At 48.6% G+C, this 24,379-nt stretch overlaps 1 protein-coding gene across 6 annotated transcripts in view; it reads right to left on the bottom strand.

The window, feature by feature from the left end:
* Positions 1 to 24,379, bottom strand: part of Ctl2 (Choline transporter-like 2) — a 494,927-nt gene that overhangs the window by 380,683 nt on the left and 89,865 nt on the right. The window contains exon 1 of one of the 6 annotated variants that reach the window (XM_075677597.1): positions 17,381 to 17,460. The exons of the other annotated variants lie outside the window; for them this stretch is intronic. Coding sequence (XP_075533712.1) covers positions 17,381 to 17,435 — 55 coding nt within the window. The 5' untranslated portion in view covers positions 17,436 to 17,460. Of the gene's footprint in view, positions 1 to 17,380; positions 17,461 to 24,379 lie in introns of those variants that run through there. 6 annotated transcript variants of the gene reach the window in all.

Consider the following 24,379-nt stretch of genomic DNA (forward strand, 5'->3'; position numbering starts at 1 on the left):
TGGCGCGCTCCTCATAGGTTTTGCTGTCAGCGCTCACTGAAAACACCACGCGGGAGCTCTCCCGGACATTTCTGTAAGTACTTTCGAAACGAGAGAAGTTTTTTACTGTCTAAATAATAATCTTGGGCAAACTGAAAGCACAGAATCCTTTACAGACGCTCTCTCTTTACCGAATACGTACAGTGAACGCCACTGCGCGCGGTCGCCGCCATGGAGTCTCCCGAACCGGCTTCTTGCGTGAAAGGTAGGTAAACGCTGAGAGCAATCTATGTGAAATATGTTTTTATAGTGTTTGTAATAGAATGAAGCCGCAATGCAGCGGTCGCACAGATTCGCAGCGACCGACTGCGCGTGTGCGTGCTTGTCCGCGAACTGTTTCGCTTTCGCCGCGTGCGCGTTTTCGCACCGTGCCATGAACTTTAGGCCGCAGAATATGAGCATTTGCCAGTATACAAGCAACCATTGTTGCATGGGCGCTATCACAGCTCTTCAAAAATGATTTAATTGTAGAGACTTCGACGCCTACGGGCACTGTGATGTGCCGTCGTGACGATTGAATCTTTTTTTTTTTCTTCTAAATTCTCGGACGTTTCAATATTATTTCTGGAGTTCCGTCGCACTGTGTTTACCGGTGTTCTCAGCGTGCGATTTACCGCTGCTTCTTTTTTGTAATCCAGTGCATTAATTCATAACACAAACATGACCATATGCCATGCTTTTTTTTAATGTGCTTCTTACCGCTCCATTTCCACTCCAGTGAACTTGCCAGTATCTATAGCATCGACAAGTTCATAGACCAAGCCGTCATGACGTTAGTCGGGCAGCGGACTCGGGCGAGCGTCTCAGTGCGCGTTTTCCGAACATCGCAGACCCGGCGCCGTAGCAGAAATCTTCCTCGCGTCTTTGCTTGCTTCATAGCCGAGTTGTAGCCGATGACTGTTTGCCGGTTTTATGTTTCGCTAGCTAAGCTTCACGCAGCTTCTTGTCCTGCGGCTACGTGTGAATAAAGCTGACACCGGGCTCCGTTGCGTGCGTCCGGCACTGCGGCACCGAGCAGTAGTCTACCATGTTGCACGCCTTCAAAGGCAGCCAATATCTATTGTAGTGCTTTCAAGCGTTGTAAAGGAGACACTCGAAGAGGGAAAATCCCGCCACTAAATGAGCACCGCAGCGTACGAGGGAATTCAAACTCGTTTTCAGCTCGCTTCGGTGTTCCCGAAGCAGCCGACGCGGCCGCTATGTCCATGTGATCCCTCATGTCACGTCACGCCGACGGTGGCGCCAGCTTTTCCAGTGGTGGAGCTCGAGGCCAATAGAGGCGATGGCATCTCGGCTGGCGCAACGCAACCGAGGTAGCGTGACTGACCGTGAACGACGCTCGCCCGCGCGCCGATAACGTCGGACTATATAAACGTGCCTACGCTGGCTCTGGCAACCCGCGGGTAGCGAGAACAAGAAAACTGAAGGTGATCAATGTGTCCTCGCGAATAAAAGTCGAAGTAGAAAAAATAGGAACGCAGTTACCTTTGCTAGCTTTAGTGTGTTGACATGGATGCCTTGGCGCAGGTGAAAAAAAAGTTGACATTCTTTCTTGAGACATGACGGCACAAATGAACCCCCACAACGCTTCGTCTCATTGGACCTCGCTGCGTGCTTTGTCAACTTGTCTGATAGTGTGTTGATTTGGCTTGTCTCGTTGTATGGTCTGACGTACAACTTCAGAAAAGTTAAAACACCTTTGGCGTCAAATGTTTATAACACCGAACCCACAAAGTTCCGGAATTGAAAATCTAAACCACGACTCTAGATTTGCATCAAAAGTTTGTGAGAACTTTATACCCATGAAGTTTCAGAAGTGAAATCCATGCGCTCCGTAAATTCCGCGGCCTCCGCGAATGCCGTGACGAGCCCGCTCGCCATCAAAACGCCCTTGAAACTTTGTGCTCGCACGGGGCTCCTGCGTTATGTGACTCCAGGTGGATGGTCGTTGCCACGAAATCCAGCCCGAGTTAGCAATGTTCGCAGCGAAATGTATTTTCGAGCGTGAACAAGACATTCTAGACAAATCCATTCTAGACAAACTGCTGCGCGCACGCTCGGCTGCGACGGAGAGCAACGACGTCACTACTTGCGCAGCTAATCCAACACCACCTAGATAGCACAATGCCTTTTCAATCCGACCCATGACATGTACCGGGCCAGACTGCCATAGAGTATACTGAGGATGCTCCCGAGCAAGCAACGATAATTCTGACGTCACCGCTTTCACCACGTCAGCCTTGTCAATGAAAATTTCGGGCTAGGTATCGTGACGTCATCGATAGGAGTAAACAAGCCTTGCGCTATCTAGGCGGTGTTGACTAATCGCGCGCCTGTTTTTCGAGCATGCGCACGGGTTGCGCCGGAGGAGTTTTCGGCGTACAGGCGACCGACAGACTGACGAGTCGGCTAGCCATATACAGCTTCGCTGTAGAAAACTCCGGTTCTAATTTATGGAAAAAAAAATGTGGATGGCAGTCCGCTTACATCAGTAAAAACGTGGGTGCGATAATATGTTTCCTCATGTGCTTTATTCACAAAATATAACGTGCCAAAGTGGCCCATTAAGCGTGCTGGCTTCAGTACCTTTTATGGTTGTCTATGAGCTTGCATTGTACGCAAATATAGTTCTAATTTCTTTGCTGCTTCAGAACTTGGCTCTGGCAGCTTGTTTTCAATGCCCTAGGGCGCCTTGATGCCCGCGCGTCGCTGAGGGTGAGGACATCCGCGTCGTATGCTACGACGGCAGCCATTACGCCGCCCGCCGCAGCTGGGTAGCATGCGAAATGCGCTACCGCTTACGGTGCACCGGATACGTTCGGAAACAAGTGCACTTAGCGAGCTTTTTTTGAAAGCATGGACAGCGCTTAGCGCTGTTGCCTAAATGATTACTAAGGGAACGATGTACGTCATATAAGCTGACGGCTTGCGCATGTGTGACGTGCTAGAGGTTGACGTAGACTTCCTTGTGTTAAAAACGAATCCTCTTCGTTAGGCCGGAAACGACCGAGTTTCGATAAGGCTAACCCCTTACTTCTTTCCTCGTAAACTCTGCATTCAAAATATATAAAGAATCGTTTGAAGCACTTATATACATGTTAGCAGCAGCAATATATGCATCTCAACACACAAATTTTGGTGTTGTAAAGCTACCTAAGCGCGATTATGGTGGTTTATTTTGCCAAGTTTACAATTTACTCACTTAAGAATCGCATCATACCTATTGTACACAGGATAACGTGCCGAGGGGCAGTATGGTGCAAATATCCTGCTAAGGTGAAATGACAGCTTCTTTATCATTATTACGCTTGCTCATAGGATTGAAATACTGATTTTATATATATATATATATATATATATATATATATATATATATATATATATATATATAAACACCTGCTTGATACACCGTCCCGTTTGCCTTACGTAGAACTGGCCAACGGGACGGTGTACCAATCAGAGGCTAATGGAACATAAAAAGTCATTAACCGGTGGATCGCCTTCTAATCTTTCCCTACATTACCAAGATTGTAACTGCATGCCAGTAAGATGAATGCGCGATATTGTACAGGCATAAGAATGAAGATATGCGTCTTATGGTAGAGGCATGGCATATCTATAATGGTGGAAGTGCATGCGTGAGTCAGCCTTCCATTAGTTTACATAAGGAAGAGATTAAGTGCCTTAACAGTTATCTCTCACGTAGACCGGCCCGTGTACTCGACTGACACGTGGTGATACCATTCCTGAGCATGCGCAGATGAGTTTTATGTCTTTCTTTTTTCGCCTCAGTGCTCCCTTCAGTTGATAGTCGGCGTTCGTGTTGTCCACTTCTGTCTGCACGCCTCACGTCTTTTTTGCCTTATGAATCCTTACCAACTAGCTCAGCTTTTTGTCGTTCTAAGGCAACCTTGGAACGCAAAAACAGTGAAAGAAAAGAAAATATTTAACTGCACACGTACATACATAGGGATAAGACTAGCACAGAAGGCGTACTTAAAACGACCACCGACGAAACAAAACGCACAAATGACCGGTCGGAGGCGTCAAAATGGCGGCCATACTACCGGCAAGGCGGAGGAGGAGGCCCTTTCAAAAGCTGACAACACTAAGCGGGGGGTGGGGGGGGGGGGGGCACATCGAGGCACTCTAGTTTTCAACAAAAATGTACTGTCAGATTTTATTTCTGGCTACCATGTGCAGGGGGCTGTCGCCCCCTAAAGTGCTAACGCGTACTGAGTTTGCAGCCTACAACCTCTGTGGGCATCGCACTTACACCTCCATTATTCGCTTGTCAAAAGCATGCTAGACACGGCGATTGCATGTTGTGGCTGACCTTGCCAAAACTCGCTTCGTATACACAGTGTAAATCACCTGTAAGCGGCGGTTTCCGTAGCTTTACCGCAGCAAGCACATGCTTCTTCCTTCTTATATCTCGCTTTATAGGTGCGTGTTCTAAGGCATCCTGATCTCGCTTCGAAAAGTAATCAGCTTCCCTTTGAGCTATCACAAATTATTCCTCTCCTGATTTCGTTTTTGCTTTTAAGTAGTTACTCATGGCAGGTTTCTTTTCCATTGCCACCACCCCCCACGAGATTTTTCAGCCTCTCCAACTTTCCCGCTTTACGTTCCTTGTTGTTGCAGTGTTGCTCGCCCCACAGGGCGCATACTTGCTGGTAAGCTTCCTAGTTCTTTTTCTCCACTGTGAATCAATTTTTTTCCTGTACAGATACCTCAACATCCTCCCAGCCCATTTACTTTCTTCTATATTCCTCAGTCGTTCTTCATACTCAATTTTACTGCGAGCTTCCTTCACTTCGAAACTAGTCCAGCCCATATCACCCTGCACAGCTTCATTTGTAGTCTTCCCGTGAGTGCCCAATGCGAGGCGACCCACTGACTTTTGGTTCCCATCGAGTCCTGATTGTACCCTTGATTTCAAGCAAACAACCGCATTTCCAAAAGTAAGTCGTGGAACTGTTACAACCTTCCACATAACCCGGAGGACCTCGTACCTATTATATCCCCATAGCGCTCTATGCTTCATTATGGCTGCATTTCTCTTCCCCTTCATTGTTATTGTTTTTCCTGTGTTTCCATATATCTATCGCTCTCATTTATCCATATACCAAGGTATTTATATTCTGTTACCCGAGGTATTTCCTGGCCCTGTATCTCCACTGTCAGTTCACTGTTGTCATTGAATACCATAACACCTGATTTTCTAACACTAAATTTCAAACCTAAATTGTTGCCTTCCTGTCCACAGATATTAGCCAGACGTCGAAAATCACTTTGCTTGTTAGCTAACAGCACAATGTCATCCGCCTAAAATAAACCTGGGAGCTGCTGCTCTACTACTGTTCCCGCCTGTTTGTGTGAGAGATTAAACCCGATATTACTTCCTTCTAGCGCCCTCTCCATCCTCACCATGTACATCGTAAACAGCAGCGGGGATAAAGGGCACCCCTGCCTCAGTCCCTTGTTGATATGAACTTTCTCCTCGCTCCTCATCCCATGCCATTGAACGCAAGAGGTATTTTGTAAGTAAATCTCTCTCAAAAGCTGCAGAAAATCGTCACCTAAGCCTTTGCCTTCCAGAATATCCCACGAAATGTTGAGGTCTACGTTGTCATAGGCTCCTGTAATGTCTAAAAACGCCACATGTAACGGTGTGCTTTCTACTTTTGATATTTCAATACACTTAGTAAGAACGAATAAGTTATCATCTAAACGCCTACCTATCCTGAAGCCATTCTAAAGTTCTCCCAAAATGCCATTATTCTCTGGCCAATCTTGAAGCTTTAATTTAACTGCCTGCTTTGCTAGCCTGTATAATACCGATGTAATGGTCAACGGTCTATACGAGTGAATTCTATCTTTCTCCCCCATGCCTTTATAAATTAAATTCATTCTACTTTGTCGCCAACTGTCTGGTATTCGTCCATCTTTTAAGGTGTGTTCCACTGCTTTCACCAGAGCTTCCTTATTTTTTGGTCCTAGCTCATCAATCAGCCTAACGGAAACCTCGTCTAGCCCTGTGGCTGTTGTTGCGACTGGGGGTCCGAAGATCTGGAATTCACTTTGCTCGTGGAGGCGTAAGGAAACGTGAGGCTGGGCCCGATATTGAGGACGTTTCACAGACACGTTTATATTTACATATTTACAAGAAAATCCAAAGTAATGCAGAAAAAGTTCATGATGAAGTTGTAACAGCCGATTACTCCCGCCGCTCGTTGCTCCTTTTATGCCCTGCGTAGACATTGTTCTGACATTTTCCCCAATCCGGCGTTAGGAGACCGATGACATCAGGTCCCACCAATCCGGAGGTCCGTTGCCATTTCCCTTGTCGGAAACGCACGTACATCACCTGGCACAAACAGGGAAAGGGGGGAGCGTACGCTGACCCCGTCTCCGGAGTGTACATGCCAATGTGGGCGGCTGACATGTGATGGCCGTATCGTTGCTAATTGCTCAAACCTCTCCTGACCGAGGTACTCCAGCGCTAGTCATAGATCCTCCGTTTTGAGAACGATTTTGACGAGGCCGTCGGCCTGTTCCCCATAATCGCATGAGCCGTGACCGGAGGGTGTCGCGGGCTGAACGGCCGATCGCTACACTGTGCGCTTGGGAATCTTCGGCTTTCTTCCAGTTGAAATTTGTCAGCACCAGCTCGTTTTCCATCGGGTTCTCTTTCATGCTCTTTCTTTTTTTCTTCAAACACAACCGTGTTATTACATTGGAAAGATTCGGCTGTTATTTTTCGGACGCAATTTATTGCCGCTTCTCCTTCCAGTCTGTTTTCATCTTCGTCTAGGATATGTTGTTCTATTGTTGTTGACTTCCTGCCTAGTAATCTTATGTCGTTCCAAAATATTCTAGGTGCGGCCTTCTTTTTCTCAAATATTTCTGACAACCAACGTTCACTTTCACCTTTTAATTTTGCTTGCACCAGTATTTGAACCATAGACTTTTTCTCGGGTATATATCCCATTTACTGGTTACTTCATCCTGCGGCAACTTCGCCTTCTTTGCCTGCTTGTGCCTCGAGATGCTTTCTGTCGTTCTGCGATCGCTTATCGTATCTCCCTGTTCCACCAGCTTTTCGGTTTCTTTTTCCTTTCCACCGAACACGTTGTTTCTCTTTCCGTATTTCTGTCTTATTACACTTGGAAGCTCACTATATTCCCACTCTTTATTTGGCCATTTGCCAAGTTATTCCTCGACTCTAGCGACTATATTTGTTGTTTGTTCAGGTTTCAAATTTGAAATGGCCATTTTGCACTCCTTGCTCTTTCCCAACTCCATATCCCATTTTCAAAATGACGCGTTTATGGTCCCTCCCTATGCCGTTGCTCGTCAATAGCCATTTCTCTAGACTTATGAATTCTTTCTGTCATCAGACGGTAATCCATACCCGCCGTGGTTGCTCAGTCATCAGTCACTATGGTGTTGGGCTGCTGAGCACGAAGTCGCGGGATCGAATCCCGGCCACGGCGGCTGCATTTCGATGGGGGCGAAATGCGAAAACAGCCATGTACTTAGATTTAAGTGCACGTTAAAGAACCCCAGGTGGTCGAAATTTCCGGAGCCCTCCACCACGGCGTGCCTCATAATCAGAAAGTGGTTTTGGCACGTAAAAACTCATAATTTAATTAACAGTAATCAATGGTCGGTTTCCCACTTCCCACGTGATCTGCCCTACACACTTATGCCCTGTATTCAAGATAACGAGGTTATGCTGGTCACAAAGACCTAGGATTGATTTCCCGTTGTTGCCGGTATAGCCACCTAGAACATGCATGTGGGCATTCTTGTCATCTAATAGGATAATTTCGGCATCATTCCCGAAACGCTTCATATCAGCGCTTATGCATTCCACTAACTCTTTATTCTTCTCTGTGCAATTATTTCCGGTCCACAAATAAGTAACGCCCAGCCAAGTTTCTTTCCCACTCATTGTACCTGATAACCAAAAATGCTCTTGACATTTTGAATTTACTCTTTTCTATTTGGCTTCCTGATGGATGAGCATACCGACTCCCTCTCGCTTTCTTTCCGACTTAGTTCTGTTGCACCCCCTTCCCAAACATAATTTTCAATAACTGGCGGCTCTTCTGAGTCTCTAAGGTGCGTTTCTGTAACCGCATACAACCCTATTTTCTAGCTATTTAACTGTTCCTCAATTCCTGCCCACTTTTCCTTTCTTCTGCCGCCTTGTATGTTGATGTAGCCTATTGCATGGCGAGCTCTCTTGTTTTCCTCCTTTTTCTGTTATTGACGTCGATGCTATTCTACTACCTACTCGGTGTTCTGAGCGCCCGTGGGCCCCCTAAAAAAGCAAGAGCGCGGCCAGCAAGTCGCCAGCCCACTCCAAGCCTTCTCGACCGCTATTTTGCGATCACAGCGCCGTCTATCGTCCGGCGTCATGCTGGTAAGCGGGATCGCGCTGGAGGGTGCACGGCGAACGTGCTGTGGACGACGCGTGTTTTCGCGCTTTCCTGAAAGGTGTCAACAAGTTGCTTTGATTGTGATCTTTATTAGTAATATTTGAATGGCGAGAGCAGTGTGGGAGGAACCCTCAGTCCAGGGTCCCTAAGATGATTCCGGCGATGTTTCGAGCCCGTTGTATCACAGCTCGGAGGACCTCGGGAGGTCCGTCGCGGAGGGCATCGTCCCACAGCTCTTTGTTGCGTAGGGGGTAAAGGAGAGTTGGCAAGGGAGGAAAGGGGTTTGCAGTGCACTCAATCGTGACGTGGAAGATTGTGGGCTAGCTGCCACAGCCAGGGCAACGATCTGCATAACAGTATGGGTAGAATTTATTGAGAGAGACAAGATTTGGAAAAGTTGCGGTTTGTAACTGGCGTAATGCCACTGCTTCCTCCCGCGAGAAGGACGGCGGTGGTGCGGCGTGGGTGCGACGAATGCGTGTATAATGACGGAGTGTGTCTTTGTAACGGAGCAAGGGATCTCCCCACTCTGAACTAGCCGCCTCAGCACGCCGAGTCGCTGGGAGGGAAATTTCTCGGGCAACCGCATGTGCGCGTTCGTTACCCGGCAGCGAGGTATGACCAGGGGTCCAGAGTAAGTGGATGCGGGTAGGTGTGGTTGGTGTATTTTGCGGGATCTGTTTGAGAATTTGGTGCGCCGCTCTCGGGATGCCATGTCCTGATAGGAACGCCTGGCATGCCTGTTGCGAGTCCGTCAATATATACACTTCCTCAGGAACACGGATGGCGTATCGAATTGCAAGAGCAACACCGAGAATTTCTCCGTAAGCGGTATTTGTTCCGCGCATTGCAGCAGAGTCTCTCAGGGATTCGGTGCCATCCAAAACTACCGAGGTATAGCCCTCTTGAGTGTGTGATGTGTCCGTGTATAAAGTATGCGTTTCCGGGATGTTTGCAAGCATGCGGCCAATGTATCGTACACGGGCTTTGCGCCGCCCTTTGTCATGCTCAGGGTGCATATTACGTGGCAATGGATGAATACTTAGTGCTTGGCGTATCGCTGACGACAAGGTCGTTGGACGGGTTTCAGACTCAAGGGGTGGGACAGAGTATCCTAGCCGTGTCAGAAGATGGCGGCCAGTAGAAGTGAGTAGGAGGCGCTGGCGATGGCTGACCCAATGTGCCTCTAGCAGCTGGCCTAGTGTGGTATGTGTTCCTAAGTTAAGGAGACGGCGTGTGGAAGTATAGTTCGGGAGGCCATGGGCCAGCTTCGTCGCTTTGCGAATGATTGCGTCTATGCGAAGTTGTTGCACTTGGGTCAGCCGCTGAAATGGGAGATGATATGTAAGGCGGCTGATCACGCATGCCTCCACCAAGCGCAGCAGGTCCTCTTCTCGAAGGCCCGAGCGGCTGTTGGAGACCCTCCGGATCATGGCCAGAATTTATTCAATCTGTCTGGATAGAAGGGAAACAATGTAGTTTGACCTGCCATCCGCTTGGACGTGTAGGCCGAGGATACGAGCACGATTAACCTGTGGTATCGGTGTGCCATCCACGTGCACAGTGATAGGGGGAGTAGAGGAACGGCTCCGGGGGCGAACAATTATAAGCCCCGACTTTTCCGGAGCACATCTTAAGCCGCATTTTCTCGCGTACTCGGAAACTGTATCGACTGCTTGCTGCAGTCGGTCCTGGACGGCTCCGTCGGAACCCCGTGTCGACCAGATAGTAATGTCGTCCGCACAAATGGCGTGCGCGACATCAGGGATCTGGTCGAGTAGCCGGGGGAACCCTGCGAGCGCGATATTGAATAGAGTAGGGGAAAGAACTGAGCACTGGGGTGTCCCACGTCCTACAAGGCGAATCGTACCGGATCGATGCGGTTCCATTCCTACGGTGGCTGTGCGATCTCGAAGAAATGCGCGGATATAGTTGTACATGCGAATTCCACAGTGTGAATGTGCAACATTGCGAAGGATGAGGTCATGTTCAACATTATCGAATGCCCCTTTTAGGTATAAGGCGATGAGTGCTCTCGTTTGGGCGAACGACGGAGGTCCTATGACTTCCTCCCGCAATTGTAAAAGCACATCTAATTGTAAAAGCACAAAACTGTGCTTTTACAAAAGCACGCAATTGTAAAAGCACAAAGGAAGTTGAGGCAGGTTCTGATTCCGACTGCGCTTGCGTACGGTAGGCTGGGAGGCGTCCGGAATGCCCAAGATGTTCTCGGAGGGTTGCGTCTTAGCGCGTGTTTGACGGATGCGTCGCTTATGTATGACTGTCTTCCAACAGCCACCTGTGTCGTCGTCAGTTTTGTCGTCGTAAATGTACGGGGTAGCATCTTCCTCCATCCTTTCCCCGGTCGGAGTGTCCACCTCTCGTTGTTGGGAGGGAAAATTGGCGACGGTGGGATCGGCGGCCACTCCCGCGGTATCCACCTCGGGCGTCTTCGTTGTTGTCGAGGAACGCGCGGCGGCGTTCTCCATCGCCGATTGCGTCTTCTGCTCGTTGGAAAATGACGTTGCAGTAGATAAATGCTCCATCGAAACAGAGCGGTGAATTGGCCGAAGGCCCTTTGCACGCCCGTTTAGAACATGGGGCTCGGAAGAGCTGGTCGCTTGGCGCTCTTGGTTCATGGTGTAGAAAACACGCCAAGGCAGCTATGGCCCCGGCAGGGGCTGCCGCGTTAGAACTGCTTCAGAGCTGTAGAGGCGCGGGGAGCGGCAACAAAGTCCCGGGAAGAAAAGGCGGTCGGTGGGAAACGGCGAGAAAGCCGCTTCCCATATGACTCCCGGCGAAAGCGGCCCGGGCACGGGCGGTCAAGGGCGGTCGGTGAAGGTCGCGTAGTCTCGGTGGTTGCGGAGCGCGCCGTCGACACGTACGTTCACTTCGGCCGACCGATTGAAAACCTGGATTGGGAAACTTCTTAGCATGTCGTCACTGAACTTTCAGCTTCGACATAGCGGCAATATAGAACGGCGACGGGCCTAGAGGCGCTCCCGCCAGGCTGCCCACGATCTAAATAGGACGCAAGTCAAGTCTGAACATTGTCGATGCGTAACGCATTATGTATACCGCGTTAATATTGTGTGTCTAGCCTTGGAACCCTATTAAGGTATCACTCAGGCGGCAACAATCAGACGTGTCTCCATGCGTCATGCGGTGTGCCGCACCGGCGTACGTCCCAATTCAGGCAACTGCGAAGCTCCGAGGAAACACGTTTTTCTAGCTTTCGTGCTCCTATAATTTCCGCAGAACGATTTTCTAAACATTGTTTATCTGGCATCCGGACATCAAGCTTTACAAAATAAGGAACTGTAAAATAACTCGATCGAAAAAGCTGTTGACGTGGCTAAAAATGATGACAGTTGCCACGAATGTGTCACCATCAATCTGACGCACGCGACGCGTTGAGATTAAGCGCAATCTTAGGTCTCGAATGGTGCCTGTGCGTGCAAGGTCACCTCGCCTGGTCGAGAGGGCTGAAAAACGAACAACTACTCTTTGCAGCAGCAACGTTATTTTCTGCAGCAATACAGCGCGCGATGAGCGGCGTCGACAGCTTGCCGGCCATATTCGGAAGCACCGGAGAGGGCCGGCCGGCACACAGATATAGGCATGGCTTTGGTTACAAAATGGAAATGAACACACCTTCATTTCTTAGACGGCGCGTACTGTATTCATAATACGTCCTCGGTCAACTTACGCCAGAACGTTGGTTGCCAAGCATGATAATCTTAGAACGCGTTTGAACAGAATAAGTTTAATGTGCGTGCACGAAGAAATAGTTAACTACATTCGCAATAGTTGCCCGACTCGAATAAGCACCTTTCTTTCATATCCCGGTTTGATCATGGGTGCCGAGTTCAGAGTTTGTCGCCGAGCGCTCGCTGGAAACAAGACCTTCTGAACGAACCTTCCCAGCTCATCAAGTCCATTAGGACGCAGCGGCGGTGTCCAGGAAGTCGCCGCGGCTGAAGATGCACTTCATGCTTGCTTCCGAAAGTTATTTTTGCAGCCGAATACAGCAGAGTGCAAGCCCGTCGACCTTGAGTAATCTGACATCGCAGAAATCCCAGACAGAGCACCTTACAATCGCACTAATTCGCAATTAAACCGCAACCTCTTCAAGCTACCGCTGAGAGAACGAAATCCGCACATACCTGTGCGAGGAAGAGAGCGGCGCACTGGTTCGAGGCTAGCTCCTCCTCACCGACAAAACGTAAACCTAACCTAAACCTATGCTAATCTAACGTGGGCAAAGCCAATAATCCTCACGGCCTGACATCAGGCAGTGGCGTTCAACCGCGGTTGCTAAGGCGATGTGCGTTTATTTCACTCAAAGGGGACCACTCAAAAATGCTCCTGAAAAGTCACAGACAGCAGGATATGAAAAGCCTGCCAAGAGCGAAGATACTGTACCAGGAGAGCAGGGCGGGCCTCTACTACGGCCCCTACTGGCCCGTAAAAATAAGCGATTTTTTTTAAGGTAGAGCGCCCTAGGGGGCAAGCAAGGTTTAATCCAGCCTGACTCAGCACCAGCGCCGAAGGGGCGAGAAAGTCTGTCCGACGTACGCTCACACACAGCGATCGCCAAATGGGGCGTCCGTGCCCACTGCCTCACCGCGCCGGCAGCCAGCGTCCGAGCGTAAACGAACTCCACCGCACTCCGCAATGCCGGCTTGTCTAGGGTACCAAGGCATACAAGACGCGCTAAGAAACCTCCTCCGTAGTGCTTAGGCAGAGTCATATATTCAAGCAGCAAAAGCCCCCAGATTTTCTCTCTCGCGCCCGCTCTTACTCGCGCCTGCGCACAAACGGCTGGCGATGCCTCAAACGAACGTTTGTTGCCCAGCATCCTGACGCGCCACTTCGGTAAAGCTATTCTTTGGCGGGTATGGTACCCGCCTGCGTGCCTCCTTGAAGGATACATTTCTTGGTCACAATTCCTTTTCCACGATGGGCGGGACCGCGAGTGTGCTTCCTATCGCAGTTTCCACAATGTGGAGGATTGCACGATTCAGACGCGTGTTAAACAGCACTGCATTTGGCGGAAGTCAGTCTACCTTGACAACTATGGCCGAACCTCTGGCATGTGAAGCATCGGAGGCCAGACTCTTACGTAGCGTGCCTCGATATTCTCGGGCACTTCAGCTGCTTGGTCGGAAGTGACGACATTCTGGTCACTCCAGCCCTCTCAGTTCATTCTAACTTGGCTTCAGCAAATCATCCGAAATTACACCACGACCGGTGTTCATACCGCGGTGCGGGGCCACCGTGACAAGAAAGTATCCAATTGACGCCATGCTTCACATTTCGAAATTCAAGAAGGTCGCCGCTAGCCAGATTTGTAGCCGGCTCCTATTGTCTCTGTCAAGCACTTTGCAATGAGAAAGGGAGAGATGGCTATCCCTGTCATTACGCTGTTAAATACTTGGTAGCGGGGAGTTTTCCTTGTGGCGACCACAAAACAAAAAACTCCTCGGTGCGCCCCCTTTTGTGGGGTCGATGGGGAAACGCGGCGGAACAAGTCATGATAAATTATATACTGCTTCGGCAGGAACGCCAGTCACCCACCGCGTAGCGCAACATGGGGACGCTGTATAGAACCTGCAAACATAGGTAACTACAAACGCCAGTTATACGTTTCCCCTATAGCCTAATATGAATGACCAAGTGTGGTTACTCATGGAAAACTACATCCTACAGCGAAATTTCCGTTCTGCGCAAGACAGAAAATAGAATCATACCTCATCCACAAGTTAAAGACACTGCAAACAACAGGCATAAACGTTTCAAAGGCAGCTTTAGAATCCATTCGCTTAGGCTAAATTTCAAGCTGTAGGCAACAGCACTTAGTTATTTTTCATTGGGTTGCTTAGTGTTTTTTTTCTTTTCCTTGTTATTATTTACATATTTATTCCATTTTATTTATTTTTTCGACGAGCACCATTTTCTGCCGCTTCTTTCATCCTCTCACAGGGAGACGATAGTTCAGCGAACTCCAACGAAGCAGAAACTTTTCTACATAATCACCGTTAACTTCTAAGCACTTTTCGTACCACTGCACCAATTTTTTTTTGTCCCTCTGCATAGAAATTCGCCGCTTGGGAATTGAACCAGTTGACAACGGCGGTCTCGAGTTTCGCTCTGTCTTTAAACCACGCCACTGTTTCAAGTGCAAGAGGGGGGAATAACCACTTGCTGCAATATCAGGACTTGAGTAGACCCTAAATGTGATCGCTTTGGCGCAACGTCCCCTTGCTCCCTCCCGTCCTTCCTTGTTTGCGCCTAAGCGATCATATTTACTGTCTACTCAGCAATACGAACCGACTAGCCCAGCAACATGTACTTCTGGATTGCAAGGTGAGGACTGCAGAGTGGGTGAGCAATAAGTTCCCACGCCAAGACTCCCGCGCCGTCGATTTTCGATCGCACGTCTCAGTTTGGTGAGCGTTTCGCAGTATACGTCAGCTGTAACTGTGCTCCCACGTTCCATGAAATAAACCAAAAGAGTGCCCTTTTCGTTCCACAAAACGGCAGCCATCATTTTTCGACTAGAGTAAGGAGATTGCTTGAATGTTTTTTCGGTTTTAGTGAAGAGTAGTGGCGCCACTGCATTGACTTGTTTTGTGTCTGCAGTGGCGTAGGACATCCACGTCTCGTCGCCTGTAACAATTTGCGATAAAAATCTCCGTCTTGTCGGTAGTGGTCCAAAAACGCTCGTCCATTTGTCATTCGTTGCTGTTTGAGTTGGTCGGTAAGCATTTTTGGTAGCCACCTTGCACACACTTTGTTGTATCCGAGCTCTTCAGTTACAATCGTGTAATGAACTGTCATCCGTCCAACAAAAGGAAATTTATTAGCCAGACCACTAACTGTCAGTCGTCGACCTAATCGCAATTCCCGGTCCACTTGTTGAACAGTTTCATTGGCCTGTATGCTGGGCCTGCCACTCCGCTCTTCATCGTGCACATTTGTGCGGCCATTTTTGAAGCCTCGACACCATTTTCTGACCTTTCCTTCACTCATCATTGAAGGTCCATAAACTAGGCACATGTCCGCATGAATTTCAGAAGCTGATGATCCTTTTTCATGCAAAAATCGAACTAGAGCTCGCACATGACAACAGGCGGGAGCAACGATTTTCGGGGACATTGCCTGCAATCCGCTACAAGCAGACGACTACTGGGCCAAAACAATAACTTTATTATCTTCGCGAAGAATTAACAGACGGCACTACACAAATAAAACTTTATTCTGACGTGTAATGATTTGCATATAAGCAAACGGTCCTTACTTTTTGAATAACCCTCGTAGAAAAGCTTTTAGCCGTTACACGCATATGTTTACATCTTTTTGATATATACGTACGCGACTCATATACGCCTACTTTTGCGATTGTAACTCACGAACAGGTCTATTAGGACTGAATATTGTGCAGCTTTATGATCAATTACATTTCAGTTTTGATTACCTTTTCAAGGAGCGTGAACGTTTGCTGTCGTCCGTTACAATTCGTCGTTGAGGTCTAAATGGCTTACGAGTGAAGGGCGCCGAGAGGAGGCCCAGCAGACGTTGGTCGACAAACTGAAACAGCGCTTCGATGGCTCGATACCCACATCGGACGCGTATGCCAGGTAATCACCTATGGGACGGTTTTTCCGCTTATCACTGGCCTTATCGGGAGCGCCTTTCCCTAACCATAGTAACAATGAAGCGCTGCGCTTCGTAGAGTACCCAATCCAGAGCCCATTGGCTCAGTAAACACGCACAATCTACAGAACAGCTTTGAATTGGGCGAGTTGGTGTGTATTCCCCTGTGTCACTTGTTGCCCACTTCATCCCCGTTGCGTCTTACAGTACTTATCTCACAAGAGTGTGCATTCGTTCGTTTTGCGCCAAGCCCTCCTCTCCGGTGCGCACATCGAGTGAGTTTTCAGTGTCGCGCCTGCAGATGTGTTCGCAAGAAAACGAGGGAAGCTTAGGGAAGAAAATCTGGACAAGCAATTCTTAGTGAAGATAAATGAATGGCTGCTGAGGACGCAGGGCGAGCGCGCTCTACATTGTACAATGTTAATACAAAGTGGGAAGGAAAGTAACGCTAAGGTACTGGATTACTTTTTATTAACTGTCCAATTACTTTCAAGGGGCAGTAATTCGTAACCGTAATGAATCAAATTTTTTAAAGTAAGTAATTGTAATCGGTTATTTCTGTAAGGTGTCTGGATTCAAGCACGGTGACATTGGCTAAACAAGAAAGGCCTCGCGTCTATCGCAACCAATCAGGTTGTGGCTCAAACAAAAGTTGGTCTGCTTCATGCGCTCCATATGGCAACAACCGCTTGTATACAGCAACAGAGTAGATGTAGAGTACGATAGCTTTAAAACAAATCGTCGAATCGAAGAATATTTGATTGCTGTTGGAATATTCCCACACCCACCCAAACGTAGCAAACTGCTACAAAGGAAACCTCGAACGAATTCGCCCTGCTCTGGCGCACACAGTTGCAAACGATAAGAGCGTCAGGCGGCGTTGGGGCTGTTTGCGAGCTCCATGGCTGAAACCTGGAAAGTGCGCTTTTCACGTTTGAGCTAAACGCAGTGAAGCCAACCCTACGCCAAGTATGGGCAAACAAGCAGAGCCCAAACCTTGCGACTGCCGCTCATAGATCCGTTTCAAGGTATGCACGCGTGACTGCTGTTCTTCCCGAACGCATAACACTACTGGGCGGGCTTCTCAAACGCCCAATGTAAAGCGCCGGGAAAAAAGAACCCCTCGCATTCCACCAAATGGCCCCCTAGGGTGCACAAAGCGAGCGAGAAGGTTCACCTGCTGAACACAGCGAGGTGCGCCAACCAAAACGCGTCGCAACGAGGAGACGTACCTGCGCCGGTGAGCGGAGTGCGGGCGTCCATCCTTTTTCGCCAGGTGGGCCACATCTGGCGGCAGCTGTTTACGCAGAAGAAGAACGCCGTGACGGGACCCCGCACCGAGCGCCGCCCACTGCGGCTGCTAACGCAGCACCGGCAAGGTTAGCAACACGGGCCAAGAAAGACGCCGCAACTTGACCACCTTGCGCGCAAATGGATGGGCGCACTTTCGGAGCGTTGAAACGAGCAAGTCGCGCTATTTCCCCAACTTTCTACTGCATCTCGGCGCTCAAGATCTGTGGTCCGTGTCAACGAACCAACATATTCGTAAGATATATTATTGCCATAAAAAGTAACCTTCTTTATATTCCGCACCTTCCATACATTTAGCCACCAAGAGTTGAACCGCATTTCACTAGTCCGCACGAGAAATCCACTTGCCTTATGCCCACACACTCGGTCATGCCAAGCATCCATCGCTTGATGGACACATTCTACCAGCACATGCCAAACACGGCTTCCGCACCAGTTCCACACCGGTCGCCTTCATTTCCAGTAGCACATTTTGCTGACCCGGCTCCGAGCAGCACTGCCCTTTGGATAAAGCTTTTCACTGACCGAGCAAACCGCATCACGGGGCCCTCTGACAGCGTTACACGGCGGGGTTCTCCGTGTCGCCCATCTGTATACACACTACGTGCATCAACTTAAGCGATCTGCCCATGTCCACCGTGTCAGCGTAATATTCAACGCCTTGCCACAAAGCTGCAAGTGGACTTCCTGTGTCAGGTAGTGCGAAGAGCACATAACGCTCAATATTAAAGACCGGATTTCTCGGCCCTAAGCGCCTGGAAGCTTTCGCGCTCGCCGTACGCGACCACTACACGTAGCTCTGCCGCGTCAGTGCAGAGCGCCGTCAGCAAGGCGGCGAAGTGCACGGAGGCGAACAGCGTGGTGCAGCCTTCGTGTGCGTCGCCTTTCTTCGCTGGTTTTTCTAAAGTATCAACTGGCCCAGCAAGCAGCACTGCCCTAATACTGTTATAATGCATGGTTATTTACCAAATTGATAGAAAACCATATGCTGTTACTCTGTGTTCGAATCCGCTACTTGGTCATCTCACGTGTGAAGATCAGACTAAACGCAGCGAACATATCGTAGTCTCGCGTACAAACCTAGGCGCCACAGGGTGAAGAAGCACAGAGAGGTGGAGTTCCGTAGACAAAGAACCACAAACCTTAGCCGAAGGTTACACCACGTCTCCAGCACTAACAAGTGGCATCGACGCTCATCACGGGCCAAGAGAAAAATTGGTGTCGCAATGATCCGCGCTCAGATAACTCGACAACCTCGTCACCGGCAAAATCGAGCGTTTTGGGAAATTACGATTCTGCAGAAATGGCATGCCAAGTAAATCGAAAATATTCTGTCAGGGAAGGAACGAGCCATCTCCTCCTCGTAAATAACCTGCGCAGGAATGTAAAAAGACGGCCAAGTGAGTATGAAGGACCTGGGAGGTGCTGCAAGATCAATTCTAGAAGGCGAAATCGATCACACGGCGAATGATCTAGTGGCCTCCCTGGAATAACGGAAGCAGTTGACGTACAAGCTTTCAGCTGAGAATGGAGCTCTCCACGTGGACGCCCATGGAGCCAATTTATGATTTTCCCGAGACACGCCCGCAACGATTGCTGCCGCCAGTTTTTCCCCTGTATGCGCTCAAAGCCAATTAGCGCTACATTACATGCACACGCATACTCCTGCTTCAAAAGGCTGCTTGCCTGCCGAAGGCGCGTAAACTCCCCAGAATGGCAGGAGCACCGAGTGCAGCACATTCCAGGCAGATAACAATCGCGCCTGTGCTGGTTAGGTCGTTCACACCAGCAGACGGGTGCGTTGAAAATGTTTATCTGCTAGCAACAATTCCAAACGGGAAGCCATTATATATGGCATCCACAGACAGCACGAAAGCATTCGACAGAGCGTAAATGTTGTGGGAAAAGTCCTTCTGCAAACTTTATTGGCGCTTAGCGCGATACCGTCCAAACGTGGCATACATGAAAACAGACCTATGGCGTACACAGCCAACCATCCACGCGATTTACAACACCCTCCGCCCCAGACAAATCCACTGGCACATTTCTAGCTGAGGTACAAGTATCGACCTCGTATAATCTCGGTGCTGTTCGCTATAGCCGGCACGCGAAAGTTTCAGTCAGTGCTCTCATATACTTTCGAAATCCTTCCCCTTTTCTAAAATATTATCGGCACATCGTCATTGCGCATGAATGCCATTTTCTTTGACAGGCCGAAGTGTGCACTTCCAAAAGCCAACAGGTAGTACCGGCGGTTCCAGAATATAGCCTGCGTTGCCGAAATCCTGGGAGCGGTGGAAATCCTGGGAGAAGATGTCTGGCAGCCGTCTCACGGGACTTAGAAGTCATGGACAGACACGGCGGCCATTGTCTGCAGGGTCAACAGTGGGATAAAGAGGCACCTGCTCGAGGAAAAGCACCGTGTCTCCGAGAACCCACTCACCTCGGTGTGGTCAGTGAAACCTGTGCGGAAGTGTGTGTAACCCTCCCCCTTAAAGGCGGGTCGGCTACGATGACTTTGAACGCTCCGAGTTTGTAGCAGGTTGAACTGCCGTTTTTCCCTCACCTAGGGATCTAGGGAGGACAGTGTGTTTATAAGCAGCCGTTGTGCGGCTGCAGAGGGTGCATTCCTCTTGCAGTATTGTTAGACTGATGAACTGTAACGTTCTCATGTAAATACTGTAAATAAACCTATATTCCTCGTTCTTGATGAGAACAAGTCTCTCCCTTCAACAACGTCCTCAGCGTGGATAAGTTAGACGACGGCATGCGCCAGCTACCATCTATTTCATGCCCCCCCCCCCCGACTCCAAACTTTACAGCACTCTCTTAACACTATGGCGCCCTCTAGGCGACCAGAACCGTTCTCGTAGCTCAGCGAGCGTATAACATCACCACGAAGAATGCGCCGATGAATGTCGTTCACAGTGAGGTGTATGCAATATGCCGACCGGTGCCATGCATTTCACGTCGTCCGAAGTCGCTGCGTTGGCGAGGAGGGTCTTTATGCGAAGTACGCCTTCTTTGCCCAAGAACCGATGGAGGTCTCGAATGTGCAAAGTTTTCTCGAGTGTCTTGCCATGAAACGATGTCTTTATTAAATGCCTGCAAGTGCATGTTCTTCAGCCATACTTCGCTTTCTCATATTTCTAGAGCACAAAGACAGCCTTCCCATGGATGATGGGCGCGGCTTTGATAAGTGTGGATAAATCTCTTTACCTATGCAGTTACCCTAAGAATTTTATATAAGAGGCTATATTTGGTTGCGTGTAGTATGTTCATACTAGACGCAACTATGTCCATAGCGTTTGTTTCTTCGTGCGACGAAATTTTCGAATCGGCGCTTTATTCTTTCTTTGGGAATGCTTCAAGAGCAGGAGCTAGCCAGTCGGGGCCATACCATCTGCTAGGGAGCGGGCTGATAAACCTCTTGTGACAAGGTCTGCGAGATTGTATTTCCCAGTACAGTGACCCCCAGCAAGTTGGCTCCGTGTGGGTTTCACGTTCAATGAATCCGTTGCAAACAAATGGCTTCGATCTAGTCGCTATAGATTGAAAACAGCAGAAACATGCTAGAATCGGTCCAACAGTAATATGGACTGTTCTGTGGGAGAGTGTCTCTTAGAAACGCTGTTAACCTGGCTCCGAAACAAGCTACAACGAATTCAAGTCGTGGCAGCGTTGTAAGAATTGGGCTCGAGCACGTCAAAAGGGGTAGCTGGCAATTCCAATATAATTTTAAAGCAAGAAAGCGCAAAAACGAAACCGAAACGTGAACAGGCAAACGAGCGAACCTCTTCGTGTGACGTAACGCGTATCCCCACCGGCAATGGCGCGCAAGGCATGCCGGTCTCGCCCGCTGGCAGCGAATAGCAGACGCTCGGCTGATTCGCGACCGCGCCGAACCTTCGAGTGACAATAAAGAGTTTTAGTTTAGGGGACGCAATGCGTTGGGGCCCCTAGCGCTTGCGTGCGTTGGCGTACGCAAGCAGAAACGTTATAGGTTAGCGGCCCCAAACGCAAGCAGCAGTGAGGTCGCATGCGCTCGCGGCGCCATCAACGTCTGATCGTTGTTGCGTTATCATTGTTTAAAATATGAAATCAACCATATGAAGTAAAGCACATTAAACTGTTTTTACTAAAAGCAGTTACTAGGGACTTTTAGCCTGTCCGCTACTCCGGTAAACGGGAGCGGTTTGGGCGGATTGCCGGATTTGCGAGGGCGTAAACGTGAGCGGCCAGAGCGGTTCAGCCGCCTGGTAGCGCAGAGTTCAACCAGACAAACACAGAGATAAAATTGCAGTAACCTACTGTATTGTGCTTCGCTGCTGGTGCAAATTTTCGGTAGCGGCGCAATTGTGTACACGATTACGCTGCTGTCGAAAATTTACGCCATCAGCTAAGCAGAATATAGTTATTGGCTCTCTGTGTAGTTTTTGCACCACCAGCTGGCGCCACCAACCTGGCCACTCACGTTTACGCCCCCGCTAAACCGGCAAACCGCCCGCGCTTACCGGAATATCGGACACGCTAAAAGTATCTAATAGAGAGGTTTAGCGTGTCCGGTATTCGGGTAAACGGGAGCGCCCTGCATGGTGCAGCCACCTAGTGGCGAAAAGCTCAAACAGAGAAAAACAGCTAATATTGAAGTAACCAAGTGTATTTTACTTTGCTACGGCTGTAAATTTTTGCCAGCAACACGATTACGCCAGTGCCCAAAATTTACACCAGCAACGAAGTAGAATAGACTACCTTACTGCAATAGTAGCTGTTTTTGTGTTTTAGCTATGCGCCACTAGGTGGATGCACCATGCAGGCCGGTCCCCTTTACTCCCCCGCCTGCGTTTACCCGAATACAGGACACGCTAAACCTCTCTAATATCAGAGTCCTTCCTTTTTTTTTTTTCTGGTCACGAAACTGCCGCCTCAGTTTCATATAGAGCCAGCGCCCGCCGCTGGAGGCGCAACCGTGCATGAGAGGGCATGCGAACGGTGCTACCGCTGTGGTTGTGTGTGGGGCAGCCTCGCTATTCTAGCTTTCTCAACTTCCTCAACCGTCGCTTTAGTTTCGCGTAACTATATTTAACATTGAATATGCTTAAATTACTGTCTGAGCGCGTCTTCTGCCATGATATGAGCGCCCGAGACGAAAAAAAAAAAGCCGCTTATAACATGGAGCTTGCGGCGGTCTCAGACCAAAAAAAAATTAAATGTGGGATTTTAAGAGCCAGAACCGCGATACGATTATGAGGCACGCCGTAGTGGGGTACTCAGGATTAATTTTGACCACCTGGGATCCTTTAAGATGCACCTAAATTTAAATAAACGTAAATAAATGTCTGAATGAGGTTTAGGTAGGATTAATGCAAGACAAACTCCACTACTAAATGTCTTAAAATGCACCTAAAGGTCTGCAAAGCGATGCCATTTCTAAATGAGATTTAGGTAGGATTAATGCAAGACAAACTTCGCTAACAAATGTCTTTAAAATGCACCTAAATTTAAATAAACGGGTGTTTTGCATTTCGCCCCCGTGAGAAATGAGTCCGCTGTACATGGCCGGGCGGTCTCGGTCCAGATTTCTTCATCGTCACTGTTCGCCTGAACACTTCGGTGGGCTCCGCTTTTTAATATTTGCCTGAAATTAAACGCCGCGCATTCGCAACAAAGCGCCAGTGGTCCCACTTGTCACCAGATGCAAACAGAAGGGCTGTTGCACCGCCGCTTACCCGTAAGTAAGCGCCAACTCTCCGTTGCGCATAGCGCCAGATTGTTCGCCGAGCACAGCTGTTCACTAAATTTCTGTTAAACTGTGGCAGAGGACTCTTACTGTGGGCAGTATCTTATAATGAGATCAAAAGAATGAAACTGTTATTGCAAAGGGCTGCTACCGTAGAATACTTAATGACAAAGAAAAGGAAATTGAGCTGCTCCGTGCGCTCAAGATTTCTCTGCAAAGCGATGCCATTTCTGAATGAGATTTAGGTAGGATTAATGCAAGACAAACTTCGCTACTAAATGTCTTCGGTGCGGCTTTTAGCAACGGATTAAGGCGAACGTGATGTGTTAGGACCTGCACAGTTGAAACTAGCCGTATTTTAATTAAGCAATTGCCTTAGCAAGCAGTCGTTTAGAAGAGTCAGTACGCAAGCCCAGCACTTATTCACGCTGCTCGTGGTTTCGACGCAGAAACGACGAGACTAGGTATTTTGGTTCTGAATGCGCATCTATTTACAATATGTGATAAACTTTATAATTCGATTAAGAAAAGAAATAGAACGTGTTGGAGCAAAAACAACAAACAAGCGCGATCATTTATTTATGTAAAATAAGCGGAGCGAAATACAGACAGCACAGAGGCGTCCGGTCACGAATGGTCCACCATTCACAATGCAAGTTTGTTAAAAGCACGACACTGATATAACAAGCATAAAGAAACAACATCAAACGTGAGAGATATGCATTTGGGGGGCAGAAAACAAACACCAGCAAACGAATGGCAATAAATACAGAATGCATAATCGATTGTTTCTATAAACAAGAGAGTGCAAAGCATAAGCATCTCATAACACATGGCAAAACAACTCTCAAACGAACACAAGTAGCCACATCACAAATACATAATTTTTTTTAAATGGCTTGTTAGAGATACCACCATTCTACTTCTTCAGCTGTTACTTGCAACACGCGTTCGGCATCGTTGTCCCACCCCGCCACTTAAAGGGACACTAAAGGTTACTAATAAGTGAACGTGGACTGTTGAAATACCATCCCAGAAACCTCGAAACGCTTGTTTCGTGCCAAGGAGAGACTTATTTTAAGAGAAAATGCGTTCTGAAGCGTCCGCGTACCTCTAGCGCAGTTCAAATCGCCCGCCCTCCGATCGAGGAGTACTGACATCATGGTCTCATAGTGACGTT

This window comes from Dermacentor variabilis, unplaced genomic scaffold (assembly GCF_050947875.1).
Source record: "Dermacentor variabilis isolate Ectoservices unplaced genomic scaffold, ASM5094787v1 scaffold_13, whole genome shotgun sequence".
Classification (NCBI taxonomy): Eukaryota; Metazoa; Arthropoda; class Arachnida; order Ixodida; family Ixodidae; genus Dermacentor; species Dermacentor variabilis.